The following is a 20928-nucleotide window of genomic DNA, read 5'->3' as shown; positions in this document are numbered from 1 at the left end:
GTCTCACACGGCCTCGTACGGTCTTGTACGGTCGCTAATACGATCATTCACGGACATGACATCCGTGTCAGGTTTTTAAAAGTTTTTAAAAATCATACACGGCTTTACACGGATACACTCGAATGCCCCGAGTGTAACTCGGATAACGCTACGGTTGGTTCGGTTGTATGTACGGTTTACACGGGTGGCCAACCGTGTAAGCCGTATGTTCTGTGTGAGATGGGCTTAATCCATGCTCGGTTTTTTCCAGATCGGTTCGTTTCATGTATAGCTTCTGGCGGGTTCTGTAAGAAATAAATTTTACAAGTGTGTCTCCTGAACCGTTTTCTTTAGGTTTACCTACTCTATGGCACCGGTCAATATCATCAAGACTCTTAAGGGTGTTACAAATGTTCATCACGAGGGAAACTGGATTTTCTCCTGTACTTTCCTCAACACCAAAAATTCTAAGAAAATTACGTTTATTGTACTTGTCGTTTGCATCACGTTGAGTTTCGAGAGTTTGTACTCTCTTTTCCAGACTTACGATATCCTTTCTATGGGTAGCATTTTCAGTTTCTAATGAGTTTATTTTTGCTGTGAGACCCGATATAACACCATCAACTATTGTTTGAATTGATGAATGAAGTGTAGATTCCAAGGCATGTTTAATTCCAGATTCAAATTTTGTCTGCTAGAAGTTCTAGAGAATTATCATCGAACTTGGTTTTACTCATTGTTAATTCCGGTATTGAAGACAGTTCGAATGATTTATTATGTGATATGTCTTATACCTTTTGAGATTTTTCGTTGCTTTCAAGGTTTGTGTCAGGTGATGATAGATCTCTCTTACGATTTCTCTGCGCTGGCGTATTACTCATGTGTATGCGTTTATAAAGTTGAGCAGTATAGTTGAAAGTTCATTGAGCGTCACGTGACTAGTCGGCAATTTATCAAAATAGTCTATCAGTTGATGGTAAATTTACTACATAAACTTTTAATCTATATTGCAGTTTATTAAGTTTTCAGGGTTATCATATTCGATAAAATGTAAATCCTGTACCTTCTGCATATAATATATATTCCTCCCACAAAAATCACTATGTTTTACTAAAACATAACTTTTGATGTTAGCCACGTAAATATTGACTGATCGCCATTTTGACCGGAAGTTTCTTGCTTATTCAAGATGTATTTCATATTTGGTAGGAATATAACTTGCATGGTATTCTTCCTTTTGATGGAGTAAGGGGTCAGTTGGTTTAAGGTCACCAGTGCTAAACATAGATTTTACACTTTTGCCCATACATCCTTTATTTAAATGACAGATGTATTTCATATGGTAGGAAATATACCTTGCATGAAATTGAATATTTTTCAACTTCACAAGTCAGAAGCAATGTCTTGGCAACTAATGTTTTTTCACAATTACAAAATGCCATGACTTTGTCAAGCTATAAACAACTTGTGTTTTTACAATTTTTTGGCATTTTTTCTATCCATAACTGAGTGAATGGGTAAATATTTTTTGAAATATTGCTTCTGACAAGAATCTGAGCCGGGGACATTTGTGTTTAACAAACACGTTCTTGTTCTTACTTTCTTTCATTTGGCATTATGTTAAATGGATAAATACCGGCTTCTGCAAACAATTTTGAAATCAGTGTTGACTTTTCAAAAGTTTCAACAAGTACAATGTAGAACATTGGTCATTAGTGCACAGCAAGTTTTTGCGGACCCAATCTAAATTTAACGTTCTTCCATGGATTATGATCGCCACGGTTTAGTTCGACTATTTTAATGTTCTAGGACTTTTTGTGTTATTTTAACAATCTTGTGATAATTATTTTAATGCAATTTCTTAATTTCATTTATTTATTTATTGATCATTTTATTTATTGAAGTTTGACGATGGCAAACTCAGAAGTGGACTCGTCCTATCCGGACTTTAGTAATCTCCCGGATGTAGTTTGGGTCCGCATAATGCAATCGCTGTCGCTTAGCGAACGGGCAAAAGTAGCAAGAACATGTCGTCTGCTGAATGAATTATTCAATCACCCCTCGTTATGGTACTCACAGAAACTTTATTTCATGGGCGACTTTCATAAATCGTCCCGGGAGAAAAAAATCATATTTTGTACGCCATTTTATGCGGAGTTAATGAAAAGATTTGGGAAATATTTTCAAAATCTCACAATCAAAATTGATGGTGATTTCCGGAGCATTCCTGCTGATGTCCAGGACATTTTAGAAGAGGTCGCCAACCGCTGCCGACTAGAAACCCTCACATTAGAAGCCGGACCTATCACGTCCTCGTTTCATGCAACATACTGTTCCCCGCCAAATTACTCCGCTGTCAAAGTTCTTGCTTATTTTGTTCAAAAGGCTTTTAGAATGAAATACTTACACATAAAGTCCTGGCCAATGTACAACCAAATTGACACTGATGGGGTTTTAAAAATTTTCAAAGTTCCTTTGTTCTCAAAAAGAGAAATTTGCCCAAAAACTCTCCCCGGGCTTTTTATGGGTGTTCTGGGTCGAAAAGGTTTAGGAGTGGGTAGAACCCGGGAAAAACCCACTTTTTAAACCCGGGGGCCCGAAATGAAATCTTTAAAAATTGTTAAAAAGGATTTTAAATTTTCACAAACTTTTGGGCTACGAAGCCCATGATAAACAGGGCGAGCTTTTTTCAGATGTTAGCATCAAAACCCATAAATTAAAACTTTTAAAATGTCAAAATTTCGTTTTACCCTAACCCCAAATGGAGCCCCTTTTTGCCAAACCCCAAATATTCAACCCAGCACATGGCAGGCACTTAGTAGAATAAATCCAGATTTTAGGGTTGAGTGTACCATATTTCTTGACACTCCAAATATGGAACTGTCAAACTTGCTAACACCTAATATTCCGTTATCCGCTATTGTGTATACAAAATACTCCAAGATTGACCCGTTAACGTTAACCAAGGTGTACACTCAGTATAAAGAAACTATGACAAAGTTCCAAAGTTACTGCGACTCGTGCTTCATTGATAAAGGATTACTGATAATGGCTCAGACGTGTATTAATCTCAGTGAGATCATTTACCATGGAGAAATCAATAGCCTCTTCGTTGTTGCTATCGCAAAGGCTAGAGGAAACTGTCTAAAACGGTTCGAAGTGAGAGAATGGAAGATAAAAGTAACCAAGGAATTCGATGACGTTGATGAAGATGATGTTATAGCGAGATGGCGTGATGGTCCACTTGTTCTTAGAAATCCTACAAAATTTCAAATGTCAGAGAAGCAGAAACAGGAAGTGTTGCAGACGATGATTGCGAAAGTAAGCGAAGCACTGGGAACGCCGTGGAAACCACTCAAATGGATGAAAGCACTGTGATTTATCAGCTTTAAATTCGTAGAATTCTTAATACATCTTAATTTTTCTGTAATAATATATCCAAACAAACGCAAAATTTGCTCTTTTGAAACCTTGTAATTTTGTAAAATATTAGGCTTATTTCTGACGCCAAGTTTCTATTGCGATACTTTTTGCACTTAAAGTAGTGCATTTTAATCAAAAGATATTACAAAAATCAAAATTAGTCTGTGTGTTTTAAACAAAGTTTGCGCAATGTTCAAATCAACAGTTTGAATAGTACATGTAGTATGCTAAAAGTTTTTCATGTTCGGAGCCTTCGTGGTCGCTGACAATTCCTTTCATCGTTGCATATGTGTTTGAATTTCTCTAGGAAATTTGGAAACTTTGAAACAACTATCCGTTTAGCGTAAGGAATATCAGGACCCGTGTACATGTCTTAACAGATGCAGCTAATGTACTTCCTACGCCATTAAATGTTGAAAGTTGTCAGGTAGCATTAACACATGTGAAATGGCCGATGTTTTCTTTGTACTGAGTCACCTTATTTTATTTCATGTAAAATTGTATGTTTTGTAGGCACATATATGTGTTTATTAATTTGCCTTTAAAATTTGCTTTTATATTAATATTAACTTTATTTATGAATATGTGGCAACAATATATTATATCTCTGTAGCATATGTGCATCTATGATAGAAACATTTTAGCCATCTTTTATATGAATACATATCATTATTTAAATTTTTAATCTCTTTATATTAATATTTTTTACATTTTACAAAGTTTTGTATAAAAAGATATTTTAAATTGTTTCCAGCAATCTCATATTAAACTCTAGTAGACTTTTAAAATCCTGTTATTTTTTGTCCAAATCCCCTGCTTTTTAAAGACAAATCCCCCTACCTCGGTGGCTGTAAATATGGCATATGGATCTATACTGTTGGCTGACTTAAAGTTCATTTTTAATATTCGTTTTGTAAGTAATACCCCTAAAATATTGATAATTGACGGGTCCATAAAAAGACGCTGGATTAGTCCGTTCAATCAATTGTTAAAAATGCATTCAAAGACGAAAACAGTTATTTTATTTTATTCGGTTTTACGTGCCCTATATGGTAATGTCAGTAAAAATATGAAAAGTTGTTTTATTTTCTTATGCTGTATAATGATCATTTTGAAAAAATGAAATGCATGACAACATATATTTAATATTGATTTCTTCATGCGATAAAATTATGACGAGAAAATACAGTGATTTTATTGTGTCGCCTCTACGGAGTAGTGGCGACATATAGGGATCACTTCTCCGTCGTCTGTCTGTCTGTCTGTCCGTCTGTCCGTCACAAAACATGTCCGGACTACTCCTCATAAACTACTGGTGCAATTTCATCCAAACTTTACAGGAATGATCAGTACCAAGTCTAGTTGTGCATATTGTCAGCATTTTTCGGTTCAATGATTTTTGGCAGAGTTAAGGCCCTTTAATATTTTTTAATTTTAAAGTTTGTCCGGACTACTTCTCTTATACCACTAAAGCAATTTCAATGAAACTTTACAGGATTGATCTGTAGCTCAAGTCCTTGCGCATATTGCAAGGGTTTTCCGGTTGAATGATTTTTGGCCGAGTTATGGCCCTTTGATAAAAAAGGTGTTTTTTCTGTGTGTTGCCAGATACACAAAATCTTGTCCGGACTACTCCTCATAAACTACTGGTGCAATTTCATGTAAACTTTACAGGAATGATCAGTATCAAGGGTAGTTGTGCATATTATAAGCAATTTTCGGTTCAATGATTTCTGTCAGAGTTAAGGCCCTTTAATAATTTTTATTTTTAAAGTTTGTCCGGACTACTTCTCTTATACCACTTAAGCAATTTCAATGAAACTTTACAGGATTGATCTGTAGCTCAAGTCCTTGAGCATATTGCACGGGTTTTCCGGTTGAATGATTTTTGGCCGAGATATGCCCCTTTGATAAAAAGGTGTTTTTTCTGTGTGTTGCCAGATAGGCAAAAGCTTGTCCGGACTACTCCTCATAAACTACTGGTGCAATTTTATCCAAACTTTACAGGAATGATCAGTACCAAGTCTAGTTCTGCACTGTCCGTCTGTCTGTCCGTCTGTCACAAACTTTGTCCCAACATGAAATTGGCCATCATGAGGCGACACATGTGATTACTGATCGCTCTTGTTATTTTGATTGGTCTGTTCTTCAATATGTGTTATTTTCTTATTATATACATGTATAATGTGGTATTTTGTTGATAAAATTCATTGTTTAAAATTTTATACTCAATAGTTTGCCGAGACTTTTTTGTTTTACGTTTTTCAATTATGTAAGATGCAAATGTAGAGTCAAAAACCATGGGAGAAGTTTATTTATTTTTTTTATTTTTTTGGTCGTTCAATTTATTTGCTGTGTTCATTTTAATTTTAAAACTATATTGTTTACTCAGGGATATTATTTTTTTTTCAAATATAATAAATGAAATTAAAATGGTCAGCAAATGATAAAAACATGTGCCAATATATTTAATGTCTGTAATGATACAGCTGGAAACAACCATATAACCTTCAAAGCTGCATGCCTCTAGATGAGCTAGAACATTTCAAGAAAAATCAAACATTAGAAAAATTTACTAAGATTTTAAGAAAATGTAATTTACATGTTATGTGTGATTAAAAACTGATTCCAAAGTTTTTATCACCATATTTCCAATGCCAGACTAATGCAGTAAAGACTCCTTTTTGCATAATTTAACCTCTTCTTGGTGATTTGCATGGATTTAAGTGCCAATTTCAGTGTGGAAATTACTTTCTTTGTCTATTTTACAATATTTTAGTTTTAAGCACATTTTCATGAAAATTAAGGAATCTGTTTAAAGTGTTGGTGCAACTTAAAATCAAACAAACAAACATTTTAAACGAGTCGATATTGAATTTACTAATCATATTTTGTAAGCTTATAGTAGATTTAAAAAAAAAAAACACGCACTATTATATTTGTTGAACATTCTAATTTAATAAGTAAACTGTGTCATGTTAAAGGTTAACGCTAAAATGTTGTAGATGATGTTGTGTATTAAAACATTCATGTATGTTATGAATCAAAACTTTCCGTCCTTTAACTTTGATATCATGTAGAAATTGTATATACAAATGTATGTTATGTGTAAATTTTGTGTACATATAATATTTATACCATATTTTACCCCCGCACATCGAAGTTGTAAGGGGGTATACTGGAATCAGCTTGTCCGTCCGGACGTCTCCTCGTCCGGCCGTCCGTCGGTTTTTTCTTGTCAGCCCAATAACTTAAGATTTCTTTGACCCAAAGTCTTCATATTTGACATGGAGGTTAGTCATGCCAAGAACATGACCCCTATTGATTTTGAAATCAGTGGGTCAAATGTTAAGGTCACATGGGCCTTGAAAAAAGAGCTTGTCCACCCAATTAACTTAAGATTCCTTCGACTCATAGTCTAAAAATTTGGCATGCAGGTTATTCATGACAAGTAGATGACCCCTATTGATTTTGGGTTTCTTGGTCAAATTTCAAGGTCACCGGGGCCTTGACTTAAAAAAGCTTGTCCGCCCAATAACTTAAGAATCTTTTGACTCACAGTCTTGATATTTGGCATGGAGTTTAGTTATGAATAGAAGATGACACATGTGGATTTTGAGGTCATTGGGTCAAAGGTCAAGGTCACAGGGGCCTTGGCTTAAAAAAGCTTTTCCGCCCAATAACTTATGATTCCTTTGACCCAAAGTCTTCATATTTGGCATGGAGGTTAGTCATGATTAGTAGATGACCCCTATTGATTTTGAGGTTTCTGGATCAAAGGTCAAGGTCACAGGAGCCTTGACTTAAAAAGCTTGTCCACCTAATAAATTATGATTCCTTTGACCCACAGTCTTCATATTTGGCATAGAGGTTAGTCATGATTAGTAGATGACCCCTTTTGATTTTGAGGTCAACTGGGTCAAAGGTCAAGGTTACAGGGACTTTGATTTCAAAAGTTTGTCCGACCATTCACTTAAGAAATCTTTGACCCACAGTCTTCATATTTGGTATTGAGGTTGTTTATAGTTGTAAAGGGTGTATACTGGAATCAGCTTTTCCGTCCGGCCGTCCGTCGGTTTTTCCTTGTCCGCCCAATAACTTAAGATTCCTCTGACCCACCGTCTTCATATTTCGGTTTTAGATTGGTCATGATTCGAAGATGATCCCTATTGAATTTGAGGTCACAGAGTCAAAAGTCAAAGTCACAGGGGTGTTGACTTAGAAAAGTTTGTCCGCCCAATAACTTAAGATTCCTTTGACACATAGTCTTCATATTTGATATTTAGATTGGTCATGATTAGTAGATGATCCCTATTGATTTTGAGGACACAGGGTCAAAGGTCAAGGTCACAGGGGTCTTGACTTAAGAAAGTTTGTCTGCCCAATAACTTAAGATTCCTTTGACATGGATATTTGGCATGGAGGTTAGTAATGATAATTAGATGATCCCTTTTGATTTTGGTTGTTTATGACTAGTAGATGACCTTTATTGATTTTTTAGGTTACTGTGTCAAAGGTCAATGTCACAGGGATAATTCTTTAATATGCTTGTCTGCTAAGATGCTTAAGAATGTCTATCCACAGTGTATTGATTTTGACATTTTAACATTTGAAGCATGCAGAATACTAAACTTAGAAATTAGAATAACGTAGCAATGCACTGGCTTAGTAACCTCAGATTTGGCAGGGAGGTTGTCCTTGAGCTCTAAATGGCCACTATTGATTCTGACAAAGTGGTATGTATTGTGATGTCATGTTAAAATCATACTACAGTTTTGATTTTGTAAAAAGAAAGCTTAGAAAAGAAGATTAATTATGTAATAGGTGATTAGAAAATGTATAAGAAAAAACTGATTTGATGAAATTCTTGGCTGAAAGGGGAGATAATTCTTTTCAAATAGATGCCAGAGTTATAAACCTTGCCATATGTGAAATTTTTCTTTCATGTAAAGAAATCCCAGCATGTTTCCATAATTTTACTTATTTTAATATTTGTTTTTACAAATGTTTGCACTTTCATACTTTTAATATGCCTAGGGGTGATTATGTTACTGTACTTTTGTTTGATAATAATTATTGTACATATACTTACAATTGCAAAAAAAATTTTACTATAGACAATGTTTTAGTTTATTATTATGTAACATATCCAACAAGTGTATTGTTTAGAAATGTATGTCTTATTTTTAAACCAAGTAAACTAGTTACAAGTGATCAGAAAATATTGGCCTTAATAAAATTCGCCATCCCCTTAGGATCCATTTTGCACATTATGCCTCAGAAATCCATGTTTTTTTAATTCTTCTGGAGATTTCAAATAATATTTCTAATAATGGTATTTGAGAAATAAAAAATTGTAGTACATTTGTATTTCTGAGAGGCTTAAAAGGCCTTTAAATCAAATTGTCAATATTTTTGAAATAACTTTTTTTGGTAGTATGACTATTTGATAACTTTTCTTAATATGCTTTTTTTTCAATCCAGTTATAAAAGATGGTTATGCATGCCTACCTTTTTTGAACTGACTGTTACTTTATTTTTATTAAGGGTTTTGTGTATTTCTGGTTGCTTTCTGGTATATTTCAGGTGGTTTTCGGTAATTTTTGTAACCAGTTAATATTTTATCTGGATCAGGCATAATTGTGACTCATTCTAGAATATAACATTGAAAAGGTGTAAGGGGCTTTAACAGCTCATATAAGATTAGAATAGATAGGTCACTTCATAATTGACATGTTTAGGCCAAGCTTTTCAATAAAAAATGAATATATTTGCTAGATTATCATGATGAAGCATATGAATTTTGATTTTTTTTTGTAATAATTGAAGACTTAAAAGGGTTTGAGATTTTGTAAAACAAACTTTGACTTCTATGATAATTTAGAATAATAGCAAGTTTGACATAGCACATAGGGAAATTTGCATATTCGATCAGACTATATCATTTGGGCTTTATTATTTTTGGAGTTCAAAATGGTCATATGATGTGGCGGACCGTACTAAGGTGGACCGTAGATTAAGACAATGCAAAGTGTGTTTTGGGACGGGGCAGACCATGACTCAAGACAAGACGGCACATGATTTTTTATTATAAATTTTATCAGTGTAAAAATACATTAATATAAAAATCTTACAAAATGAGTCACAGTGCCAAATAGAAAGCAGGAAAAGATAATTACTCAAAAAATTGACAGAAATTTAGATGACAGTTTTTACAGTGATGGGTGTGGTTTTTATTTCTTTACTTAATTATTTTATTTTTCTGTCTTTTAATCATACTATAGTTCAATAGACCTTTAACGTCACTTTGAAACTTGGATACTTTTGATGTTGTAATAAATATTTCAGCTCTGTGAATATATATTATTTTGTTGTTCAATTACAAAATGTAAACTTGTTAGTTAATTCTTATATATAGTTTGTTCAGGGGTAATCCATTTTTTTCAAAGCTCAAACATTGATTGTGCAGCTAATGTATAAAGATAATGTATATGTGTTAAAGTTGTAATTATAGACTCTCGTAGCCTTCATCTCGTTTACTCTATTTGAGTCGCGTCATGACAAAACCAACATTATGGGTTTGCGACCAGCATGGATCCAGACCAGCCTGCGCATCCGCGCAGTCTGGTCAGGATCCATGTTGTTCGCTTACCAACCCTATTACAAGTAGAGAAACTGATAGCGAACAGCATGGATCCTGATCAGACTGCGCGGATGCGCAGGCTGGTCTGGATCCATGCTGGTCGCAAACCCATTATGTTGGTTTTGTCGTGACACGGCTCATTTGTTAATTAAACTGTGTTACTTTGTTTGTTATCTAAATAAAATTTAGTCTTTTTGTTGTTGTTGTAGTTATTGTTGTATTTCTGCAACATTATGTTTGATAGCCACTGTTCACACCTTTCCAGAACACAGGCATTATTCTTCATCTATACTAAGTTCTACTTTCCAAGCGTGTTCAAATATTGGATCTCGCCACGCCCCACAGTTAAACATGACTAAAGGCTTACGGACTATTGTGTATTTCTTTGGCTAGGTGGTTAATTTGATGAACAAGTATTTGGACAGACAGAACGAACTATTTGACACGAGAAACATAAAAAGATATGTGCAGATAGGTCCTCATACCAATTCTCAAAAACATGTAACTGTGAATACCACAGCTCCCCTGCTGAACATAATGAGGCACACTATGCGGTTCTTCCACCTTGCTGACATCGCCAGCACCTCTACTAACCCCCATTCTGCTGAATAACATCGTTTAAAATATAATAGATATCATTCAATTATCACAGATCAATAAAAAAATATCGAGCTTACTGGTTATCCGTAAAACCATTCTACATATTTTAACAAGGTATATCCAACAACTGTACGTTCATGTATCTGCATGTTGCCCAGTATGAAAATATGTACTTGCCTAGCTTCAATATTCATAACTACATCATTTCTTACTAGCAATTAAAAAATTTTGTAAAATGATATGGAATAGATTAGAAGGAAATAAAACTATCATTAAAAATATCTTGAATTTTCATGTCGAACTGTCCGAGAATGTCCCTAATGAAAGTTGTTATAAAAATGCCAAGCCTGAACACCAGTTTGGCCTTGATAAATGCATAATTCCGAGTTACCATCAGCGCCGTAGCCACAACGTGGCAAAATTTGAGAAGTTAATAAATTAGGTAGAAAAATCAGTCTTAAAAATAAAAATAACGAAAATAAAGGCTCCAATATAAGTTAAAGCAGAATGAAACAGCTAAGTTAAAGGCTTATTGTTTCAAAGTGGAGACCGGCATTTAAACGAATTGATCACCGCATCTTAGGCTTACCACACACAGGTGCTGCACGTTGGCACGTGCACCGCATAAAAGCATAGTCCGTCGAATTACGCCTATTCCTGTAAACAATCAAAATGATTGACCTGATTACTTATCCCGCGAGGATGATCTTCATCATCTATGAAACAGCATACCAAACAGAGCTCATAAGATGGAAAAAAATATATAGAAATGTTAAAAATCCAATGTCTGTCTAACAGGAAGGCGCTGAAATATGTGATAAAAATGTATTATCCAAACATTCACACAATGTTTCGGTTAATACTAAGTTTACCCGTTGTGTTATGTTCGTGTGAAAGAAACTTCAGTGTTCCGTAGACTGAAAATTTGGATTCGATCATCTATGAAGGATGCTAGATTAAATCATCGTCGGATACCCACGATTGATAAACATGTCACATAACAACTGATCAATGTTAATGGTTCGGCCATAGGTATCCGACGATGGATTAAATGGTCTCGCGTTGATACATGTTCAAAAAAAATAGGAATTGCCTACAATGAGAATATAAAATTATGGGATTCTCCTGGAATCAGAAGAATTTCCTTGGCCTTTTCATGAAACTTTGAATCTGAGCTAATAGACAAATTAAAAAAAATGAGCCGCGTCACGACAAAACCAACATTATGGGTTTGCGACCAGCATGGATCCAGACCAGCCTGCGCATTTGGCAGTCTGATCAGGATCCACGCTGTTCGCTATCAGTTTCTCTTCTTGTAATAGAGTTGGTAAGCGAACAGCAAACGCACTATGGTGCAAACGCACTATGTTGGTTTTGTCATGACGCGGCTCAAATATATTTCAAATCTTGTAAAGAACATTAACTTTTCTTGTTTATTTTCCAAAATATATTAATGTAAAATTTACTGAAATGGTATTGAAAGTTTGGCATAGAGTGCTCAAAAATGCACCAGAGACAATCTAGATAAATACGGAATATAATGTTGTAGTAGCTTTCTGACGCTTTGTATTTTGCTACGAGCAGCGTTGGAAAATTGATATCTCGCGAGACCGAAGGTCGAGTGAGATATCAATTTTCCAATGTTGCGAGTAGCAAAATACAAGGTCACAGAAAGCTACTACAACATAATTTCCTTTTATTATAAACCTAATTGTTTTAAGTAAAAAGGAGTTTCAATATACTTCACTCCTATTAGTAATGACAGGAAATGAAATGTCAAGAAATTAATTCATGAGTGGCCGATGAATACGTATTTTTTGCAAAAAAGGCCACGCCTTTAATAGTTTTGGTTCCCGTGTTATACACAGCTAAGATCGGAAACAACGTTAAAAATAGGCCGGCATTCCATATATGGTACCGTATTTGTCACTAACATAATACGGAATTTTATATCCGGTTCAGCGTCTTCGCGCTTCAAGATTTGCGTGTATTTTAGGGAGAAAATTTATAGGTAGACTATATAATAAAAAGAAATTCCGGGGGAACATGCCCCCCTGGACCCCCCTAATTTGCCTCGGTCAAAACAGGTCGACTGGCTACGCCATTGACAATGGTTTCAGGTGTTAAAAAATTAATAAATTTAACTTGAGAAAAAAATCATACATGTTAAAAAATCCGTAAAATTTTAATTTTGTCACATGTGATGTCATAGACCTATATTTAAATAAAATGAGAAAAATAAACTGCACAGACACAAATAAAACACAACTGATTGATTCTATATTTTCGCAACATTCGATCATTGAATTATTTACACCGACTTCTAATTAATAGAGATGTTTTTTACTAACCAGTCTTCCAAATATTAATATAATAAGTTTACCATAGGTTACTTGTTTTTGCTGTAACTGCAAAATGACTCTTCTTAGCTTCCGTACAATTTTCTTGGGTGTATTCCCGTTTTAAATATAGATATAAATTATAGTAGCTAAAAATAGAAATTATCGTCATGAAGTAAACAGTGTCAACCAGTGTTTATATTGCCTTTAAATAAAATCAAAGGTACGCATTCTTATATTTAAGTTGTTATATATATTAAAATATATAAATTATACAGGCAGTCTAGGCGTTATAATTTATGGCTGAAGGTCACAAATATCATAAAATGGATTTATGTTACATTCATTCAAGTAAGAATTTCTTTAAATATCATATAAACAGTAATTATCTATTAAACATTCACTTTGTGCTTTTTGAGCATCACGGCTTTAAAGTCACTTTATGCATACTAATTAATTACAAAGATCTTAATTAAATAAAATGTTATGATTCATATTTGTGTGTAACTCGAGGTAGGCAACTCCTACTTAGATCAATAATTGAGTACTGGCAAGAGTACTCTCCCTTACTCTAATGATTTTTATGATTGAGATTGGAGCACCACACTAAATACCGTATTCCGGTATATACCGGACACGGCGCTTGAATCATAAAATGCTAAAATCTTGCCTTTTTACCCAACGAAATGAACTGAAATAGGTCTAATTTATCTTTTCACACTGATTTATGTATGATAATGAATGAAAAACGTAAAAAAAAACAAGAATAAAGATCAACAAGACAAAGGCAACGTTCACAGGACGCGGCTCCCGACACACTCAAAAAAAGCTAGAGCGGACATAAGGGTGAAAGGAGTGGGACATGTAATGTGAAATGATATCAACTTAAATCAAAGCACAGAAGGTGCTGAATTTGTTTGGGTCTCAGAATGTAAGAAAGGTGCAGGTTGTGAGATTATATGTATAGTGCCACCAATGCTTTCCAGCGTTTTAATTGTAGTAAATTGGCTATAAGACTAATTGCAACACTGATATTCAATCCAATGTTTATTTGACTTTAACAATTTGAAAAAAAATGAGTTACCTTTACTGGGATTTGAACTCCAGACCTCTCGCTTCCTAAGCGAGCCCGAAAACCCTTCAGCCACGGTGAATTTATATGTGAACGGGCTGAAGAAAACCATATTATTCCAAATTAGGGCTTGTAACGACTTTAACTGTTGTTTAACACAGATGTAAATAATCCTGGAGCTTACTATAAGCATTTATATTTATAAAAAATCAAAGTGCTGCGAGTTCTGTGGTATTTTCTGATCTTTGCAATCTAAATCGTACTGTATATCTGTATGCTTTTTCCTTTTTAGGTTTATTTTTATGTATTATAATTCATTTTGCAAGGCACCAGAGTTTGATACATACGGAATTCTGCATAACTAGAGTTGCATCAAAAAATAATTTATGTTCATTTTTTACGACAGTCACACTTTATCCTTGCATATCATGGCTACTTCCTTAACAAAATCACTTAAAAAAGAATTTATCAGAAAAAAAATTTTCCTCGACTGGGTTTCGAACTCGAGACCTCTCACTCCCTAATCGAGCGCGTTACCACTGTACCACGGAGAAGTTATACATAGAATGTCTGAATAATATCAAGTCATTCTAAATTAAGAACTTCCATTGCATTTCGGGTTTGTAATCCTTATTAATTTCGAGGTATTTTGTTCAGGGTAATCCTGTTGTTTAAAATTGAAGTAAATATTTTAGCGAAAATCCTCTCGCCCAACAGTCCGACATGTAGAATCTATATAATTCCACTACTCGGTTTGTGTAGTATTCGGTTATAAATAGTATTTTTCATTGATAAAATCAATATTCATCCGCGTAATTTGTGATTGTGCATTTATTGACAATTCTATAAGCCAACGCTATTGTTTAACTTTAAATGCGTTGTAATTTGTTGGATACTTGTAACAAAAATAAAATATTTCTTTCTTTTAAATCGCTAGTTTTAAGCTGTTTTGAGAACTACTTGTTGTTAGGTTTGTTGTAAACTTCTGTGTCAGAGATTGAATGTCCGCTTTGTATTTAGTTATTTTCGATCAGAAAATACAATAAAACAATATTAGAAACCTTCGACCATTCGGGAATTACTTTGCTTGAAAATTGATGCGCCTGTCTTTGACCATCTTTACGCAGTGATCCCCCTGAATTTTTTTCGGCTTTAGTGTACATACAAAAGGGAAGTAACCGCTTCAAAAAAGTGGACTACTTTCGGCATTTGCAATTAAGAACATTATACTCTGAAATTTCGCTACCATTATTTGTTTGGTCTGACGACCCAAACAAATAAAAACGATATTTGTCTATTTTGTGATCATAATTTCTGCAAGCGTCTAGAGGTACTGCTCCAATCCTGTATTGAGTTAATTAAATCTGATTTTTATACGTAAAACAATTCAAATGGTACAAGGTTACTTTGCTTTAATTAAAGGTCTCACACTTCGGATGAGTAAATAAGATCTTCAGAAATATCTAAATTAAGTTTGAGAAAAAAAGTTGAATATGGCCGAAAATAGAATTATTTTTATCACCAATCATTGTTCTACTCCATGAAGAATTTCAATTTCAATTATTTGTAATTATTGTGAATTATAGTTAACTTGCATTAGGCTATAATTCTTTCTTTCTTTCTTTCTTTCTTTCTTTCTTTCTTTCTTTCTTTCTTTCTTTCTTTCTTTCGTTCTTTTTTCTTTTTCTTTTTTCTTTCTTTCTTTTTCTTTCTTTCTTTCTTTCTTTCTTTCTTTCTTGCATTCTGCATCGTGTTGCACGGATAAATCCCGGCTTCTGCAAACAATTTTGAAATCAGTGTTTATTTTTCCAAAGTTTCAACAAAGTAAAATATTAGCAGCAAGTTTGTGCGGACCCAATCTAAATTTAACGTTCTTGGTTTATGATCGCCACGGTTATACGGACTATTTTTATATTATAGGGCTTTTTTGTTGTTGTTTTTTTAACAATCTTGTGATTACCATTTTAATGCTATTTCTTATATTAATTTATTTATTGCAGTTTGACCATGGCAAACTCAGAAGTGGACTCGTCCTGTCCGGACTTTAGTAATCTCCCGGATGTTGCTTGGGTCCGCATAATGCAATCCATGTCACTTAGCGAACGGGCAAAAGTAGCAAGAACCTGTCGTCTGCTGAATGAAGTATTCAATCACCCCTCGTTATGGTACTCACAGAAACTTAATTTCATGGGCGAAGTTCATAACTGGTCTCGGAAGAAACAAAACATATTTTGTACGCCATTTTATGTTGAGTTAATAAAAAGATTTGGGAAATATTTTCAAAATCTCACAATCAAAATTGATGGTCATTTCCGGAGCATTCCTGCTGATCTCCAGGACATTTTAGAAGAGGTCGCCAACCGCTGTCGACTAGAAACCCTCACAATAGAAGCCGGAACTATCACGTCTGCGTTTCATGAAAGATATGGTTTCCCGCCAAATTACTCCGCTGTCAAAGTTCTTGCTAATTTTGTTCAAAAGGCTTTTAGAATGAAATACTTACACATAAAGTCCTGGCCAATGTACAACCAAATTGACACTGATGATTGTAACATATTCAAAGTTCTTGTTCTCAACGAGAAATTGCGAGAAACTCTCGAGACTTTGATGCTGTTCTGGGTCGAGGGCCAGGAGTGGTCAGAACGGGAACCCATTCTTTTCAACGGGGACCCGACTGAAATTTTAAAAGTTGTAGAAGGATTTAAGTATCTCACAACACTTGGTATACGAACGCCCATGATATCAGACGAGCTTCTACAGATGTTGGCATCAATCGATAGGTCAAAACTTCAACTGCTCAAAATTTTCGTGCATTATCTAGACCCGCAAAGGCAGCCGCTATTTGCCATCCCAACTATTCAACCTAGCACATGGCAGGCACTTAGTAGAAGAAATCCGGATTTTAGGGTTGAGTGTACCATATTTCTTAACACTCCAAATATGGAACTGTCAAACTTGCTAACACCTAATATTCCGTTATCCGCTCTTGTGTATACAAAATACTCCAAGATTGACCCGTTAACGTTAACCAAGGTGTACACTCAGTATAAAGAAACTATGACAAAATTTCATAGTTACTGTGACTCATACTTCATTGATAATGAATTACAGGAAATGGCTCAGAAGTGTATTAATCTTAGTGAGATTATTTACCATGGGGAAATCCATAGCAATACCGTTGTTGCTATCGCAAAGGCTAGAGGAAAATTTCTAACGCGGTTCGAAGTGAGAGAAGAGAAAATAAAAGTGCCCACAGAATTCGATGACGTTGATGAAGACGATGTTTTAGCGAGAGGACGTGATGGTCAACTTGTTCTTGTAAATCTTATGAAATTTCACATGCCAGAGGAGCAGAAACAGGAAGTGTTGCAGACGATGATTGCGGAAGTAAGCGAAGCACTGGGAACGCCGTGGAAACCGCTCAAATGAGGATGAAGACACTGTGATTAATCAGCTTGACATTCGTACAATTTATTAATATATCTATATCTTTCTGTGATAATATATTTATCCAAACAAATCTTTTGAAACCTTGTGATTTCGAAAAAAAAATACGCTTATTACAGTCTGGGTTACTGAAACCGAGTTTCTGAATACGATACTTTTTACACTTTGACCAGTGCATTTTAATCAAAAGATATTTCAAAAATCAAAATGAGTCAGTGTGTTTTAGACAAAGTTTGCGCAATGTTCAAATCAATAGTTTGAATACTATGCTAAAAAATTTCATGTTTGGAGCCTTCTTTGTCGCTGACAATTCCTTTCATCGTTGCATCTGTATTTGAATTTCTCTAGGAAATTTGGAAACTTTGAAACAACTATCCGTTTAGCGTAAGGAATATCAGGACCCGTGTACATGTCTTAACAGATGCAGCTAATGTACTTCCTACGCCATTAAATGTTGAAAGTTGTCAGGTAGCATTTACCCATGTTTTTGTTTTGTTTGTTTGTTTTATTTTATGCCTTTTTCCAACAGTATTTCAGTCATGTCGGCGGATAGTTTCCTAATCATCGTTCCTGGAGAGTTACACCAGTACTAGACTACCTTCCTCCGCGCTAAACTACCAAAGAATCTCCCGGGATTTACACATGTGAAAGTGTAAAAGTCAACAGAATAATCGACTATAAATATTGTCAAAAATACATGTACTTCATGTCATGCTCCTTTCTTTTCACATTTTACATTTTTGTTGTTCATATACATATTTATTTAAGCGCATACACATATTTATCTCTGGGCGGCCAATATATTCATTCAAAACATGTAGACCTAAGAAAAGTCGGTATTCAGTGTTAGCAGCTGTAAAATACATTTGTATATACATTTTCATGACAATTTGTACTGTATTGCAAAAACTTTAAAAATGTCATTGTTTCATGTTACCACTGTAACCGTATTAAGACATATACCTGGAATTCTGTCTACCTCAACCCTTTCGTCTTTCTCTTTACATATTTACCAAGTCGTAAGTTATAACTTGTGGAAAGTGTCCGACTTATTTTTTGTAGAATGGCCCATGACACACGAAACATTTTAAATGGACTTGTCCATTTTTCAGTCATAGTTTTTGGGGAAAATATATGTACCAACTGTTTAGGGAACAGTGCAGACCATATTCAGACTTCACGGATGTGCCGGCTGATCTTGGTCTGCACAGGTTGCATGGGTAGACCCCTTGCCGCTAGCAGACTAAAGCTTAAGAATGATTCTTTTCTCAAAAATTATAGCTTTTTTAACCGCAACCCCCTTGAACAGAACAAAAAATCGTTTCAACTCGAATGTACATCGTTACTTATTATTTGTTACTATGCATCCATTTAAACAGAAAAAAATTATTTTGTGTTAAATTTTGATAAGGTCATTCAGGTTATTAATGCCTGTCCGAGTTCTTTTTTTTTTTTTTGAAAACGAAAGCAATATGTCACACGATCTGGACTGGTGCTTTCTCTTAATTATCAAGTACATTAAATTTTATAATCACTGATTTTTAAATATGAAATTCAATGTTTTATACTATATATGTATGTATGAGTTGAAAGCTTTGTTGAAATTAAAAAAAACATGGAATACTTATTATTAGTTGTTTCCTTACAGTCCACTTTCTTGAGAGTCCCAGGGTAGAATATTTGAGCAAGTTTATTGGGAAAAATCGTAGTTTCTTGATATGTGTGGAATGAGAATAAGCAAGGGCATTCTCTTTTCAGAAAACGAGAATGTCCTTGCTAAACAGGGATAGCTAATTTGGCAAAAGCAAAGTTTAACATAATGTTGTCCTTTTTATATCTTTAGTGTGCACCGTGCAGTCAGAGAATTTTTATATTAAATAATATTAAGCAATTACATGTTATAACTTATGTAAGATCTTTGTATATACAAATATCAACATTAATAATATTATGCCGACTCAATCAGACACGGCATAAATGAAACTAAATATTACTTTAATGCAAGCATTTCAAAGAATTGAATTTCTATTGAATGCAATTTCTCATGTAACCGACGGTCATGTTTTCATACATCAAAATTGGGTGCTAAGAATCTTTTCATCCAATTTTCTCACATGGGAGAAAAAAATGTGATATCTGCGATTACGTGATAGAGGATGAATACCAATACGTGATGTTACTTCCGACAATCAGATATTCATTCCTAATCCGTTTCGCATTCTCTTAAGCCCAATCTGCGTAATTTGAATCGACATTATAAAACGGTGTTTTCAATCTTGTAGAAATCAAGATGATCATGATTTTCATTTTGTATAATAAATGAAGGAAAGCAGATCGTCTTAAATTTAGACTCTTGAAATGAACAAACGTAACAAAACAGATATAATGACATGCACAGTCATGACTGAATTATTTTCTTGATTGTTATAAGTTTAAATAGCAAATTGACGTCTGTTTTATAGATCTGAATGCAAAGTCTGTTTAATTTACAAAATATTGTATACATCACAGTTAAATAACTAATATAAAATCTTATACAGAACTTTCAATGCTTAATTTCGAAATGATAAAAATTTTGTAATCGCATGCTTTCTTCCGGATTGTTCTGCGTTTTTTATGTAGTGAAAGGCAAGGAGGGGGCTGGGGGAGATTTTACAAACGATATAATGGCTATTTGTGATTGATGTTTCTATTATAACTTTAGCTGCTATACATTTCTATCAATGAAAGTCTCTCCTAAAAGATGAACAACTATGCTTCAATGTTCCAACGTTGATTAAATTCGGGTGATTTATCATAAAACATATCTATAAAAGAGACAGACTGACTTGGAAACTTGAGAGTTGGTTAGGCCACTTGATTATTGTAGAACATCAATTCATGAAGTTTGATTCAAAGAAAATAACGAAGCCAATCCTTAAATGGAAAAAATGCCAATCTTTCTTTGATAGGTCAATTTCATTCATCAAAATATGAGAAATTGTAAGTAATTTGTTTTTGAATGATGCGTTATCATCCCACGCATTCTTTTTTAGTCCTTTCTTTCTCTTTGTAGGTTAGCACATATAACAATTCATACAATAGTTTCCGTGATGTTGGATAAGAAAATGACAGAAGCAGCTTTAATTGAAATTCTAACACTAACGTGAATTTGTCACTAAAGGCAAAGAAGGGAAGAAACCGGTGTTAAACTGCCAATAAACACTGGTTAGGGACTACTTGTATATGCGGCTGTTATGTTTTCACCCTCGATTATATAGTTTACAAAGCCTTTTAAAGCAACAATAAAAAGCTTTTTTATTTATATTTTCAATTCTTATAATGTTTTCGTTTCATACAATACCGAAATAATATCTCACATACACACATACTCTGACGCCACATATTTGATTCATATCAGATAATAAATATTAAAAAAAAAAAAG

At 34.2% G+C, this 20928-nt stretch overlaps 2 protein-coding genes across 4 annotated transcripts; both read left to right on the top strand.

Moving 5' to 3' along the window:
• The first annotated feature begins 1605 nt into the window (after positions 1-1605).
• On the top strand, positions 1606-8439 carry LOC132731866 (uncharacterized). The gene is made up of 2 exons (XM_060718166.1): positions 1606-2536; positions 2747-8439. Exons 1-2 carry the CDS (start codon positions 1891-1893, stop codon positions 3355-3357), a joined length of 1257 nt encoding a protein of 418 aa, XP_060574149.1. The 5' UTR covers positions 1606-1890; the 3' UTR covers positions 3358-8439.
• A 4720-nt stretch (positions 8440-13159) lies between these two features.
• On the top strand, positions 13160-18242 carry LOC132731865 (F-box/LRR-repeat protein 8-like). Of its 3 annotated transcripts, none has more exons than XM_060718164.1 (2): positions 13160-13207; positions 16057-18242. In XM_060718164.1, exon 2 carries the CDS (start codon positions 16064-16066, stop codon positions 17483-17485), a length of 1422 nt encoding a protein of 473 aa, XP_060574147.1. In that variant the 5' UTR covers positions 13160-13207; positions 16057-16063; the 3' UTR covers positions 17486-18242. The 3 variants fall into 3 exon arrangements, with proteins under 3 accessions (XP_060574147.1, XP_060574148.1, XP_060574146.1); XM_060718165.1 differs by having other exon boundaries at positions 13196-13293; XM_060718163.1 differs by having other exon boundaries at positions 13196-13335.
• The last annotated feature ends 2686 nt before the right edge of the window (positions 18243-20928 follow it).

The sequence above is a fragment of the Ruditapes philippinarum genome, unplaced genomic scaffold (assembly GCF_026571515.1).
Source record: "Ruditapes philippinarum isolate M1 unplaced genomic scaffold, ASM2657151v2 ctg10524_1_1_1_1, whole genome shotgun sequence".
In the NCBI taxonomy this organism is placed as follows: domain Eukaryota; kingdom Metazoa; phylum Mollusca; class Bivalvia; order Venerida; family Veneridae; genus Ruditapes; species Ruditapes philippinarum.
This window is presented reverse-complemented; position numbering and strand designations above follow the sequence as displayed.

Coding starts and splice junctions, on each gene's coding strand:
- LOC132731866 (XM_060718166.1), top strand. CDS start 1,891: ATGGCAAACTCAGAAGTGGACTCGTCCTATCCGGACTTTAGTAATCTC. Junction 2,537..2,746: donor TCGAAAAGGTTTAGGAGTGG/GTAGAACCCGGG, acceptor CCCCAAATGGAG/CCCCTTTTTGCCAAACCCCA.